Source organism: Caretta caretta, chromosome 2, assembly GCF_965140235.1.
Source record: "Caretta caretta isolate rCarCar2 chromosome 2, rCarCar1.hap1, whole genome shotgun sequence".
In the NCBI taxonomy this organism is placed as follows: Eukaryota; Metazoa; Chordata; order Testudines; family Cheloniidae; genus Caretta; species Caretta caretta.
Genome location: NC_134207.1, coordinates 235,198,834 through 235,212,608, shown reverse-complemented (window position 1 = coordinate 235,212,608; position 13,775 = coordinate 235,198,834). Strand labels below are relative to the sequence as shown.

The 13,775-nt window shown below is 43.1% G+C and overlaps 1 protein-coding gene across 17 annotated transcripts in view; it reads right to left on the bottom strand.

Annotated features, from left to right (window-relative positions):
* KIAA1217 (KIAA1217 ortholog) overlaps window positions 1-13,775 on the bottom strand; it is a 531,293-nt gene that overhangs the window by 118,032 nt on the left and 399,486 nt on the right. For all 17 annotated transcript variants that reach the window (XR_007354929.2, XR_007354928.2, XM_048837886.2 and 14 more), the window contains one exon: window positions 9,198-9,393. Coding sequence is in view for 15 of the 17 variants with exons in the window: in XM_048837886.2 (XP_048693843.2) it covers window positions 9,198-9,393 (196 nt within the window). In the remaining 2 variants the exon portion in view is untranslated. The remainder of the gene's footprint in view (window positions 1-9,197; window positions 9,394-13,775) is intronic.

Genomic DNA, 13,775 nt, shown 5'->3' with positions numbered 1-13,775 from the left:
GGTGTCCTGATTAGCCTGCCTACCATAATTGATTCTAGTAAGTTCTTAATTGGCTCCAGGTGTCTTAATTAGCTTGCCTGTCTTAATTGGTTATAGCAGGTCCCTGATTGCTCTAGGGCAGCCCCTGCTCTGGTCACTCAGGGAACAGAAAACTATTCATCCAGTGACCAGTAAATTTTAATTCTACCAGACTCCTGTACCCCACTGGTCTGGGTCTGTCACATAATCTATTGATGAAATGCACTATTGGCTGCAAGGGCTAGGTGTTATTCAATTAGTTATTATAGAGCTAAATATTTATGATGATGATGATGTCTGAATTATGTGGCAGTGAAATCTTTACTCAAACCACTGAAATCTGTCTGTCCGTACTGAAGTAGAGAGTCATGAGATAAAACATTAGGGAAGATTTTAAAAGTCCAGTCCCCCCACTGTGCCATTACTTAAGCATGTGTGTAATGCTACTCTTATGAGAAGTCCCACTGAAGCAAACTGAAGCTTAACTACTGGCAGGATCAGGCAGTTTCCGGTTAAAATCACTGCTGACAAAGTCAATTGACTACTTAGGTGAGCAGGCGAAAACACCTCTCACAGTAGGGTTATTGTATTATAAGTCAAAATACATCCAAAGGTCACCCTGTCCCAAAACCACTGACCAAGATTTAGTAATGATCTGTCACCGTGGTGGTATAACTCAATATAGCTCTTAAGACATGTAAACTAGCATTGGTAGTCAGTAGAAAAGGCAGCTTGACATCTGGACATGCCAGAATAGAAGCAGTCATAAGTCTCCTTTCCAACTCTTCAAAAACCCATTGACACTCTGGTGTCCACTTAAAAGGTACTATCCTAGCCCTTCTTTTTGGGCTTCCCCACTAGCTAATGCAAAGGACAGGGGATCTGTGAAACTTCAGTAGTTACTCATAAAACTGAGCATTTTCCTAACTTCAGTCAGACTCTGTGGTGTTGGCCAATTTTCGAGTGCCTTCATCTCTGGACTAACAGCAATTCCCTGAGCCAACACCACATGTCCCAGAAATTTAACTTCGATACTGAGTAATTTACATTTAGTAGGTTTTAACTTTAGTTCGTGTTTGACCAACATGATCAGAACCAAATCTAATCACTCCAAGTGTTTGTTAAAATTCTGTGAGAACACGAGTATATTGTCTAAATAAATTAGGAGAATCTTAAACAGCTGATCTCTTCATAGTGTCTCCACCAATCTTTGTAAGGTGGATGGAGCATTACATAAACCAAGGGGCATGTGAATACACTAAAACAGTCCAAATGGGGTAGTCATGGCCATTTCCCCAAAATCTGCAGGCCCCATAGCCACCTGGAAATATCCAGCCATTAAATCAAGGGCAGAGAACAGAATGGCTTGTCCCAATGCATCTAGTGATTCCTCTATCCTTGGCAATGGATAGACATCCTTCCTTGTCACCATGTTCAAATTTCTGTAATCACAGCAGAACTGTACGCACCCATCCACATTTCTGATGATCACAGAAGGAGAAGCCCAAGGAACTTTTTCTGAGAATTCCTTGAGACACTAATTGTTGTACATGGTTCTTGAATTCCTTGTACACATACGGAGAAACTCTTCTATGTCTGTGCTTTATGGGTACTGCATTTCCAATGGGTATATAATGCACCACTACTTCAATATACCCGAGACCACTATCAGATTTGGAAACACATCTTTATGTTTCTGGAGTAGCTCTCTTAAATATTGTTTCTCAGTAGGACTCAACAGTTCCCAATCTACTTTCATGGGAACAGTTTCTGGCTTCTGCTTTTTGTGATGGTCTCTCTTTCTCTTTTCCTGAGCCTCTTGAACCCTCACTACAGCTCCTTCTTGTCTATACTCCAAGATTTCTGGAGGCTCTATCCTGACTGGTCATATGATCTCAGCCCCCCAGGTCCAGGGAGATAACCAGGCTGCTCAGACACTAGCATTCAACAATCAGACTGGCACCACTCCTTCCTGAGATTTTGCACTGCATATGAGCTAAGACAACCTCTCTGGTAAGCTTGTCATCATAGTTGGAGTGATTAGAACTTGCCTTGAGGATAGTCCCTCTGGGTGAAAACAATGACCTTGCACCACTCACTCATAAGTGGAATTGTGACATTTTAATCCCAGCTACTTGCACATGTCCAATCTTCCCTGGCCACCAAACCTTCTGACACTGAGCATTTACTCTCGCCCAGATGTGTGACCCTCTCCTTGTGGTACAGTCCTCCTGAAAGCTGCAATAGGGTCCAAAAAGGCCATCTAAATCCTTCAGGATGCTCCAGGCCAGAATCCTGGGAACTCCAATCACACTGTCTTCTGGACTCAAATAATCATCCTGCACAATGAAAACACACTTCTGAGACAATACTTGCCCTAAACACCAAATATCTGCCTCCAAACATCCAATTACCAGAATATCTATTAGCTGCCTCAATTTTACCCAGCTGGCATCCGCCACAGCATTAGGTCTCTCAAAGTTCTTATAAAAGTAACTTGCCATCTGAGTGGTGACTTTAAACCCAAGGTCAAGTAAATAAAATGTGTCTTCATGTCTCCGATCTCCACTTCCACAATGGGGCTGGCTCCAAAAGCTCTGGCCCTCTGTTTTTCTATCCGTAGACCTGCCATATATAAACCCATTCTAGGTGAAATATTGGGTGTCTCATCCCCCTTTCAAGAGTGTCTTCTGCCCTGACTTGAGTTTCACACTTCAACTGTCTCTCTATCAAGAGAGGAAATTCTTTCTTGATCTTTTCAGTTACGTGGTCATTCTCTCCAGATGTGACTGGACTCACGGCATCCATAGCAAACCAGGTTGACCTATCCATCTTGTAATGGAGACCTCTTGCAATTTTCTGCCCCTCAGAAAGCACTGTTTGCTTTGGTCCAAGTGAAAGGTTTGGTTGATGCACTGTTAAAAAGCTCTTCTTATTGATCACTAAATCTTTGTACTGCTTTCTTCAAACTCTCCAAGACAGTAGGGGTATTCTCCAAAACAGCCATGAAGATTCAGTTGGCTACTTCATTTTTTCCTCTATAACTACTTTTATTTGCAACTCCTTCCAAATTCTTTTCATCCTCCTCAGACCACTCAATGGTTGCCCTTAACAGGTCAGGAAAAGGCAGTGTATGCTGCTCCTTGAATCTCTTCTTCATTTCATGTCTTAACTCATCATCCCTCAGTCCTATCACTAGTTGATCCTTCTGGATGGCATCTGGGTCTGTCACTTGGCTCTTATCTTGATTCCGCACTTTGGAGAGTCTCTCCTGTAGATTGTAGGCAAAATTCCTGTTTCACCCTCTTCCTGCTTTCTCTCATGAAATTCTCATGAGCGATTTCCAACAGGAGCCTTGTCCCCATACACACGAATCAGCAACTTGAAAATGTTCTCTGTGCTCTCTTCTCCAGAGGAATAAGGTACTTTACAGTGTCTCTGGCTTGTCCTTTCAGGTGGTCCTTAACAACCTCAATGCCTCGGGCAGAGTGGACATTTGCCCTGTAATTCTGAGCTCTTGCTCAGTCAATAAGGTCTATAGTGCTTTAAACTGTGCCTGTAGCCCCTCCATGATGCATTCTGTTGACTCAGAGATACCATTCACCAGTCCAGAGATAAAATTACTACAATACTCAACTCTGGTCCCCTACACTAAACTGACCTCATCTGTTTGTGATGCCAAACAGATGTAAACAGACCTCTCAGTGTAGGATTATAGTGTTACATTTGAAATACATCCAAGGGTCACTGCATCCCAAAACCATCGATCAAGATTTAGTAATGGTCCGTTACAGTGGTGGTTTAATCTACTCAGCAGGTGAGAGCTGGGGGTATGTTACACCATAATAAAGGGTTATTTAATGGTAGCCAAGATAATACAACTAGCTGTCAAAAAATAACATAGTAGGGACTCTATTTAAACCAGAGCAAACAGAACTGGATTCTACCTACCTACAATAGATCAAATAGATTAAGACTATATATATCATAAAAATATATAATGGTTTGGAGATATATATATATATAAAAATACACACACACACACACACACAGAGTAACTTACTACTGAGTGTACTTAGCTAAATATAACCTCTAAATACAGAAATATATCTATATCTCTATATGCACAGGCTAGTATCTTATAGGTTATTTTTTTTCTAGTTCAAGGTTCCCCATTCCTCAGCTACCACACTGGATGCTGTCTGACACCCCGGTCAATCTTTGAGTCTCACATACTTCTTGTGACTTCCTGAAGATATAGCCTTAACTCCAGTGACGCTTGCAGCAGTGCAAATCAAATCAGACCCACTAGATCTCAAGGCCCTTGGGTCTCCTGTTCTGGATCTAGGGAACCACATGGATCAGTGATAGATGACCGGAACCAATGGTCAGGAACACACCATCAGACATGGACTGACTTAACCAACCAGCTTTAAATGAAAGGGACCCTCTTCTGCACATCTGTTTGTCCTGCTCAGTCTAATTCTCTCCACTTACTCTTGGTTTCTCTCAGCCCTGATTTCCCTCTGGCTGCCCTCTCATCCTCTGCCTGTTTCTCTCAGTTTACTTACAGACTCTGTTTCTCTCTCTCTCTCTCTTTCACTGGCTTCCCCAACATGCCTCTGTCCCTCAACCTTCCCCCTCCTCCCCTCCAGCTGTCACTTCCCCTCCCATTGAAGGTCAGGACCACCTCCTATAAGTTTCTCAGAGGGATGGGCTAACCGCTGTCCATAAAAGTATGCATTCATTCTGAACATCCACTTCCCCCAAATGATATAACCGCACACAGGGTCAAGTCCTTTTATGTTTATTTAAATAAGTTATGCAATGTGCTTATGTGTTTGCAGAACAAGGACCCAAATATAAGGACCAGTGGATTTTTAAAAGACATTTCAGGGAAGAAACTTCTCTGAATGGTCCACTTCAGCTGCTCTGGCTCCTTCTCCCAAAGCAGGGAGCCATGAATACCACCAGCTATTGTATACCAGCTTTCCAAGCAGGCAGGCTGGCTGCTGGTTGTCCTTCTTCTCTCAGATCCCAGCATAACCTTGTCCCCAAGGGTAAATAAGAATCAATCAGATCCCATGCTGGGTCTATCTGTTGTGGCATGGCTGCCCAACAGAAGTGAGTGGGAGAGTCCACTGGGCTGGGCAGAGAGGGAGATGGGGTGTGTGAAGTTGCCCCCTCTTTTGAGTGCCTACAGACTGCAGCCAGCACTCAGTGGAGATACCGTCAGGTAGGAGTAAGGCCAGGAGCCAGCTATGCACTGGTGTTCTTGACCCCCCTCTTCAGTTACCACTCTCTCCTGCTCCCAAGTCCCCATGGCAGACCCCAACACTCTTTGTCAGTGCTCTCCTCCAATGGCTCCTCAGATCCAAGCCTTTGTGTGTCCATGTACCCCCTTCCCAGTCTGGTATCCAGAGCTATGGATTCTGCCTTAATCCAACCCTGTTTATAGTGCCCAATCCTGAGAAACACTGAGAACCTGCAACTCCCATTGTCTTCAGTAGAAGGTGGCAAACACATAGCACTTCTCAGAAATAGGCCTGTTCAGCCTGATTCTGTGAAGTGCCTAGCATCCTCCGCTGCCCCGGAAGTCAAAGAGGATTGAAAGTGCTTGGCACCTGACAGAGTCACATCTCACTGTTTGCAAACCACAAACATTTGTCAGTCTGCATGTCTTTTGAGAAGCATTAAAACAATGACATCAGTGCGATCCAGCACATACATGCACATACTGCTGTTTTTGACAGGTTGCATAATATAATTGTGTACTTGTCAATTTTTATTTCCTTTAGGCAAATTGCAAGTGACTTTGGTGAGAGCTTTGGAGCTCTGTCCAGGTTTAAGATGATTCTTGTTCTGACAGTTTTCCTAGAATTTTCCCCCCCACAGTTATCAAGCTGGAAGAAATCCCAGCTTTCAAATACATATTTTAAAATATATTTTATTTTGTACCTCATGGAGGATTAATTCATTTTAATGTTACACTTTGTCCTCAGGTGGCATACTGATGAGAAATGTGCTGATTCTGATAGACCCTTTTGTCAAGAAAGACCTTAATTTCAAGAACCATGGTCAAAGTTTAAAATGGATACAGACCTAGAATGTCACATGCGCTGGCTCACCACGGCGTGAATTGGAGCCTGGCATGTCATAATGACCCACAGTCATCATTAGTAAGGCTACATTTTAGTCACGGGTATTTTTGGTAAAAGTCATGGACAGGTCATGGGCAGTAAACAAAAATTCATGGCCTGTGACCTGTCCATGACTTTTACTATATACCTCTAACTAAAACTTGGGCAGGGGGCTGCGGGTGCTCTGGGAGGGCAGTCCAGTGGCACTGCAGTTGCTGGGGTGTGTGTGTGGCCTGGGACTCCTGCTGGTGCTGTGGGGGGAAGGGAGGGGAGGGGAGCGGTGTGCAGCCTGGGACCCCCGTTGGTGCTGGTGTTGGGGGGTGGGTGTGGGCTGGCAGGCTCCCTACCCAGCTCCACGTGTTCCTGCAGCTCCTAGGGGGAGGGAAGCCCAGGGTGGCTCCACACGCTGCTCCTGCCACAAGCGTCGGCTCCACAGCTCCCATTGGCTGGGAACTGCAGCCAATGGGAGCTGTGGGGGCAGGGCCTGTGGGCGCGGGCAGCATGCAGAGCCCCTTGGCCCCTCCACCTAGGAGCTGCAGGGACATGCTGGTGGGAAACAGGGAGCCCCCCACCTCGAGATAAGCACTGCCCCGCACCCCAACCCCATGTCCCTAGCTTCCTCCCACACACCTAAACTGCTGCTGCTGGCCCACTGGCTCCCCGGCTCAGGCAGCCCTTGAGCCAGCACCAGCCACTGCAGAAGTCACGTGACCGACACACAGCCTTAATCATTCATCACTGACTGACAAAAACGTGATGCCCGGGTAGCCAAAATGTATTGCCACGACTCTCATTCACTCCACCTCCGAACAGACCTTTATTCAGTCTGTAATTTGAAAAACAACCTGACTCAACTAGACTTGGAAAAATATGAATGTCTATGACAATAAGATTTTTAAAAGAACACTGTAAAGTTTATTAGACTTAAACCCATCAAAATGACCATTTTTCCTGTGTCTTAAAAGAACAGTGTTCAGTAGTTTAGGATTAATATGTAGGTTTTGTTTAAAAACATGTAAGTTTGGGTGGAAAGTTCAGGCTCTCCCTTCAAAGTGTCCTGCATCAGACCAACCTGTCCCTTCCAGCTGAGGTGGATGAAGCTTCCCATGGAGTCCATCTCCTGGCTTTGGCCAGAGTGGCCCACTGAGGAGTGATGTGAGCCACTCTCTCCCACATCCTCAGATTTGTGTGCTGCCCTTTTTAGCACTGCTAGTGCCTGCTGGCTTGGAGAACCCTTTTTAGTTCTGTTTTCTATTTTTTTTTAATTTGTTCTGTTTATCAGATATCAAAACACTCTTGACAGAAATTGCCTTGGATCACTGAGGAATAAATAAACTCCTGTGATCAGTTTATGAGCTCTCTGTGATGTATGGTGCAGCCTTTGGTTTATGTCATTCTGCATGTAGGGGAATGAGATCCTACAGAAAAGAAGCAACATTTCAGTTTATTACCCTTGAGAAACATGCCTTCTTCATCAATCTGCATGCAAGTTATGCTGTCTTCCAACAGCAGTCTACCTGCCCTATGGCATTATTCTTAAAAAAACTAGTTTCTACCTGTGCCATCCATCTGTTGAGAAGAGAATCTCTCTAAGAAAGTAAAATGTATTGGAAAACCAATTTTAGTTTAAAATTAATTTTGTGGACAAATTGGGCTAAATTCAACCTTCAGGTGTAGGGGAATTCAAATTGCAGTGACAGGAGGAGCAGCTTCCCCTGAGAAGAGCCCCTAGGGGTGAAGGGTGGAATTGCTGTTGATTGTGCCTCAACTCAAATCTGAAGGTACTTCCTGGGAAAAGTAGAGTAGTTCAATCACCATATCCATTCAAATCCCTATTCTCTTTACAAAGGCTGCCATAAAAGATTCCAGAGGTAATGTGAATACCATCCCTTTTCAATAGGAATTGGGCCACCACCAATCAACCATCAGACATTAATCATTTTTGCTTATTACAAATCGGGCTGGATTTGAACATGTAATATACAGACAAAGGGCTCTGTATCTCATGTCTAAAATTAAGGTCCCATCTTGTAAAAACTCATCACTTAGTGCAGTGTTTACTACCATGTAGGAAGAATAATACTTGGTAATATGTATTTGCAGTATTGGGCTGAGCTTGTTAATAGACTCTTCAGGGCAGGGTCCACATCTGTCTGTCTGTCTGTCAGGTGTCTAGCATGCTTTTGGAGACTGCAGTAATACTCTCACTACCAATTCCCTGGGCCATCCAGTACTCCACACTGAACTAATCTGAAAAGAATAAACTTGCAGAGGAGTGCCTGTCCTGTAGCACCTCCTGCTGGCTAAGTGTGGCGCTGCTGGTGCTCCTTGTCTCCCTTCTTCCCCAAGGCGGGTCTCCTTGGCTCTCCACACACCAGTCTATGCTGGAGAGGTGGCTTAGCCCTCTGGCCAAGATACATACAAACCTAACACAGGGTAGCAAGAGTCCAAACTAAAAAGTCCCAACAAACAGAGAGGCTCTTTTGCCCTTTGGGGGCTTTCCTTCAGTCGGATTTCTGGGCTACCTTTAAGAGTCTTTCTGGCTCTTGGATAGAGCACTCAGCCCCCAGGGTGGTTTCCCTGAAGTACAGTTCTCAACCCCTTCTGGGATATGTTCCTTATGTCCTTCCCTGCTCCAGTATAGAGCACTGGGGCCCTGGGCTGGTTCCCCTGGAGTACCCTGCCTCCTGCAGACCCTGGCTGAGAGCCTTCCACTTTCTGTGGTACCACTTTCCAAACTGAACTTTGTCAGCCCTCTTTAAGGCCCAGGTGTCCATTAACTACCAAGTGACCCTACTTCATCCCACCCCCTCAGACTGGGAAGCAGATAATAAAAATTATGGCACACATACAGCTTGCCCCCATCGCCCCTTAAAGGATCCAGTCTCCTTGTGACACGCAGTAACAATAAGGTGCTGCAAATGTCCATATTTTGTTAACCCCAAAACACTGTAAAGACAAAATTTTATTTGCAGAGAACACAATGTCAAATTTATAGGCAAAGAGCAGAGCACTGAAGGATCCTGGAAGATATTTTACCTAGTGATCTCTCCTTTGTTTGGTTCGCTGACCTCACCACTGGAAGGCTTGCTCGTGTACGGCTGCCTCTGGAAAAAGGAGTTGGAGAATCTCCCTCAGACATGGCTTCTAAAGAATCGGCAGATGCTTCGGACAGATGTTCTGCCTGGTCTCCTAAATTGGGCTGTGGGCTTTGAGACAGCTTTGGGCTCCTTGTCTGTAAAAATAAAATAAATATATCATTATTATATTGCAGATGTCACTAGGAACATCAAGATCCAACTGTTTGGAAAAAAAACAATGAAAAAGAATTAATTCAGCCTCTAAATGCAGCATTCTGCAAGGCCTTGTGTGCTCAAGGTGACTTCTGTGTAAGTTATTTTAAAATATACTGTCCCTGGATATTCCATTAAGGTTTTTATTGCTGTACATCTATTGTACAAATTTCATTTCTAACAATGACCTGAGGCTGACATATTATAGGGTGAATGTATGGCAATTCCATTCCCCTGTTGCTCAGACAACTGTTAACATTGGTTGTGACAACAAAGGTGCACCACACACAGAGAGCCTCAACCTGTAGGATTAGAAATTCATCCAATAGGTTTTCTTAGATCTGCTCTCAAAACCAGCGAGTGAGTTCTGAGGAAACTGGCAGCTGAGTAGCATAGAAGTATTTACATTTTTGATAACTGAAATGCTATTATTAATAATTAAAATCTCTAAAATGTTGCACTTACCTTGAGAAGTCTGTTGAGAAAAATGTCCTGAAAATAAATTTAGCAGTAAAGCTGTCAGAACTCAGTATCAGAACTGCAGCTACATATGCCGTGAAGAGTAAGGGTTAGCAAGGCCACAATAGCAGTCTAAAATTTTTATCCAACATACTAAAAAATTATGAGTTAAACTCTGCTTTCATTTATATCAGCATAAAATGTGGAAAAACTCCACTGATTAACTGAATTACTTGTAATTTCCAGTGTATAACAGCAAACAGAATTTAGCTGCATACAATTAACTGTAACTTCCGTTAACTGCTAGATACTGTATGTTAAAGATAAGTCTACCTAACCATCTCTGCTGGTACCAATCCAGGGTTTTATATTTGCTCCTATTATTGGAATTTCTGGATAACAAAAATACACTCAGTAGGAAATACAATGCCCTGAACATTTTCATCGTTGACTTCAAAAAGGGCTTAGTGTTTTGTGAAAGAATATATTTATACATTTTACAACTTATAAGGGAAGTTGCATTGATAAATGTATAAGGGTTCCGTTTTGTCTGTTGCAGAGAACAACATAAACTTCTGCCACTGTAACTCAGACTGAACTTGGTAGGGTAGTAATTTTCCATAATTTCTCAAGCAAATGTAACATCCAAAACAAATAATATATCTACTCTAAGTACAGCAATGCAAAACAAGAAAGGTTTCCCCCCCAGAACCTTCAGTGGAAATATAAACTTTTTAAAAATAAAGGCCTAAAGACTTGTCAGTTTATATACCCAGGCATAAAATGCCACATATCATAGCTGCCTTTCTTTCCTCTCTCATTTAAAGGTGAGATACTTATATTAAAAATACCCTATAGTTAGGCTAAAAACAACTCCCACACTGGGTTTGAAAAATCAGTCAAATTAAAGACAAGTTCAAAAAAAAAAAAAAAAGAAAAGAAAAGGCCAAAACAACACATTTTGCTGACATGTGGCTCTTTCAGCAGTTTCTCGTGTGAGATGGAGAGAGCTCGTTGCAGCAATGGCATAGATCATGTAATATTCCCCATGACCTTGAATGTAAGCAACAACTCTTAACTTTTATGAGATTTTCATTAGACTGCTCTACATCCCCAGCCTTCTCTGCTGCCAGCCTGTCCAGTTGCTCACATATTATAAGAAGTTAGAAATATCTAATGAGAAAGCTAAATTCTCTGGAGCTTTGCACTTATGAAAGGTTAGCTATTATCCAATGTCCTGCAATGAAATGATTTTGAAGCATTGAATTTTTCCAGGAATTAAAGCTAACAACATTTATCCCTAGCAAACCAAGGCATGCTTTGAAATGCCTCTGACATGATCAGCTCTAGTCTACAACGTTGTAAACACAGAGACTGGTGCATGTACAATACTGCCTGAGAGTTTATAGAAGTAACAAGCGAACTGCATACATGAAGGATTTCAAGAAATCAGTTCTTCTTTCATTCAGTTATCTGAAATGTCGCTTGGCAACCATCATTGCTAAAATATTTTAGTTACATAGGTATGCTTGTTAGAGGGTGTTACCAAGTAATGTCAGTGTAACTTAACTCATTGAACAATAAAGGGGACTAACGCACATTATGAAGCTCAGTTTATTATTCTGTTAATAGAAAAACCATAAAGAAAATATAAAGCAAGGTGCAATATAAATGAATCAAGATAATCCGGTAGAAACACTTCATGGTTTAAGTTTGCTTTTTGAAAAAAATAATTTTGATAAACTAATTTTGCTTCATGTTTCCTCCTGTTACATTTTGTTCCATCGCTCTTAAGACAAGCAGGATGATGAAGTTGTATCTGTGCGGTTACCAATATCTGTTAAGTTATATTCTTGTTTTGAACAATCCTTTAGCATTTAATATAAAACGACTCAGATCCCCCTCAGGATTAATGCCAACTTCACAGTGACTCACACACAGTAGCTAGCATTGCTTAATGAAATCACTGCAATGCTAAGAGGCTTACAAAGACTAATTAAGCAAGGGTGACTCATACAGTAGATTCTGTAAAAACAAGAAGCCTGATTCTCCTTTTACATGCACTAAAGTAAGTCTGGAGGGGCTCCACTGAGGTCGATGGAGTTACACAAATGTAAAACCAGCAGCAGTGAGAAGTGAATCAGGCTATATGCACTGTAGAAAGTACAGCTATATGCCCTGTAGAAAGCCTCGGGCCATTTGTGGCACTCGACTAATGTAATAGTTTTAATTTTAAACAGATAAAAAGAACTATCACTAGGGAATGGTGGCCATCCAAATAGTTCTGAGATATCAGTGCATATAAGGACTGGGGTGCAGTTTTCTTTTTGCCAATGGTGAGCAAGCATCAGGTTGGATATTACAGTGACAGTCAGAGCAAGTTTCTGGACATATCAGGTATCTGAATTGCTTCCTAGAAAAATTTCCCCGCAAGGGAAAAAGAAAAAAAATGACACTTTCCATGTCTATGGAGCCATAAACTACTAGACCCATTGTGAAGATAGCTGGGGAAGGCAGTGGGGAAACTGGCAGTAGTATTTCAGTCCAGGTGTCACCAGTAGGCATGTTGTTGCCAGACTGAAGAAAGGTAAGCACGTAGTAACTGAGATGACAGAGAATCATAGAATCATAGAATATCAGGGTTGGAAGGGACCCCTGAAGGTCATCTAGTCCAACCCCCTGCTCGAAGCAGGACCAATTCCCAGTTAAATCATCCCAGCCAGGGCTTTGTCAAGCCTGACCTTAAAAACCTCTAAGGAAGGAGATTCTACCACCTCCCTAGGTAACGCATTCCAGTGTTTCACCACCCTCTTAGTGAAAAAGTTTTCCCTAATATCCAATCTAAACCTCCCCCACTGCAACTTGAGACCATTACTCCTCGTTCTGTCATCTGCTACCATTGAGAACAGTCTAGAGCCATCCTCTTTGGAACCCCCTTTCAGGTAGTTGAAAGCAGCTATCAAATCCCCCCTCATTCTTCTCTTCTGCAGGCTAAACAATCCCAGCTCCCTCAGCCTCTCCTCATAACTCATGTGTTCTAGACCCCTAATCATTTTTGTTGCCCTTCGCTGGACCCTCTCCAATTTATCCACATCCTTCTTGTAGTGTGGGGCCCAAAACTGGACACAGTACTCCAGATGAGGCCTCACCAATGTCGAATAGAGGGGAACGATCACGTCCCTCGATCTGCTCGCTATGCCCCTACTTATACATCCCAAAATGCCATTGGCCTTCTTGGCAACAAGGGCACACTGCTGACTCATATCCAGCTTCTCGCCCACTGTCACCCCTAAGTCCTTTTCCGCAGAACTGCTGCCTAGCCATTCGGTCCCTAGTCTGTAGCGGTGCATTGGATTCTTCCGTCCTAAGTGCAGGACCCTGCACTTATCCTTATTGAACCTCATCAGATTTCTTTTGGCCCAATCCTCCAATTTGTCTAGGTCCTTCTGTATCCTATCCCTCCCCTCCAGCATATCTACCACTCCTCCCAGTTTAGTATCATCCGCAAATTTGCTGAGAGTGCAATCCACACCATCCTCCAGATCATTTATGAAAATATTGAACAAAACCGGCCCCAGGACCGACCCTTGGGGCACTCCACTTGATACTGGCTGCCAACTAGACATGGAGCCATTGATCACTACCCGTTGAGCCCGACAATCTAGCCAGCTTTCTACCCACCTTATAGTGCATTCATCCAGCCCATACTTCCTTAACTTGCTGACAAGAATACTGTGGGAGACCGTGTCAAAAGCTTTGCTAAAGTCAAGAAACAATACATCCACTGCTTTCCCTTCATCCACAGAACCAGTAATCTCATCATAGAAGGCGATTAGATTAGTCAGGCATGACCTTCCCTTGGTGA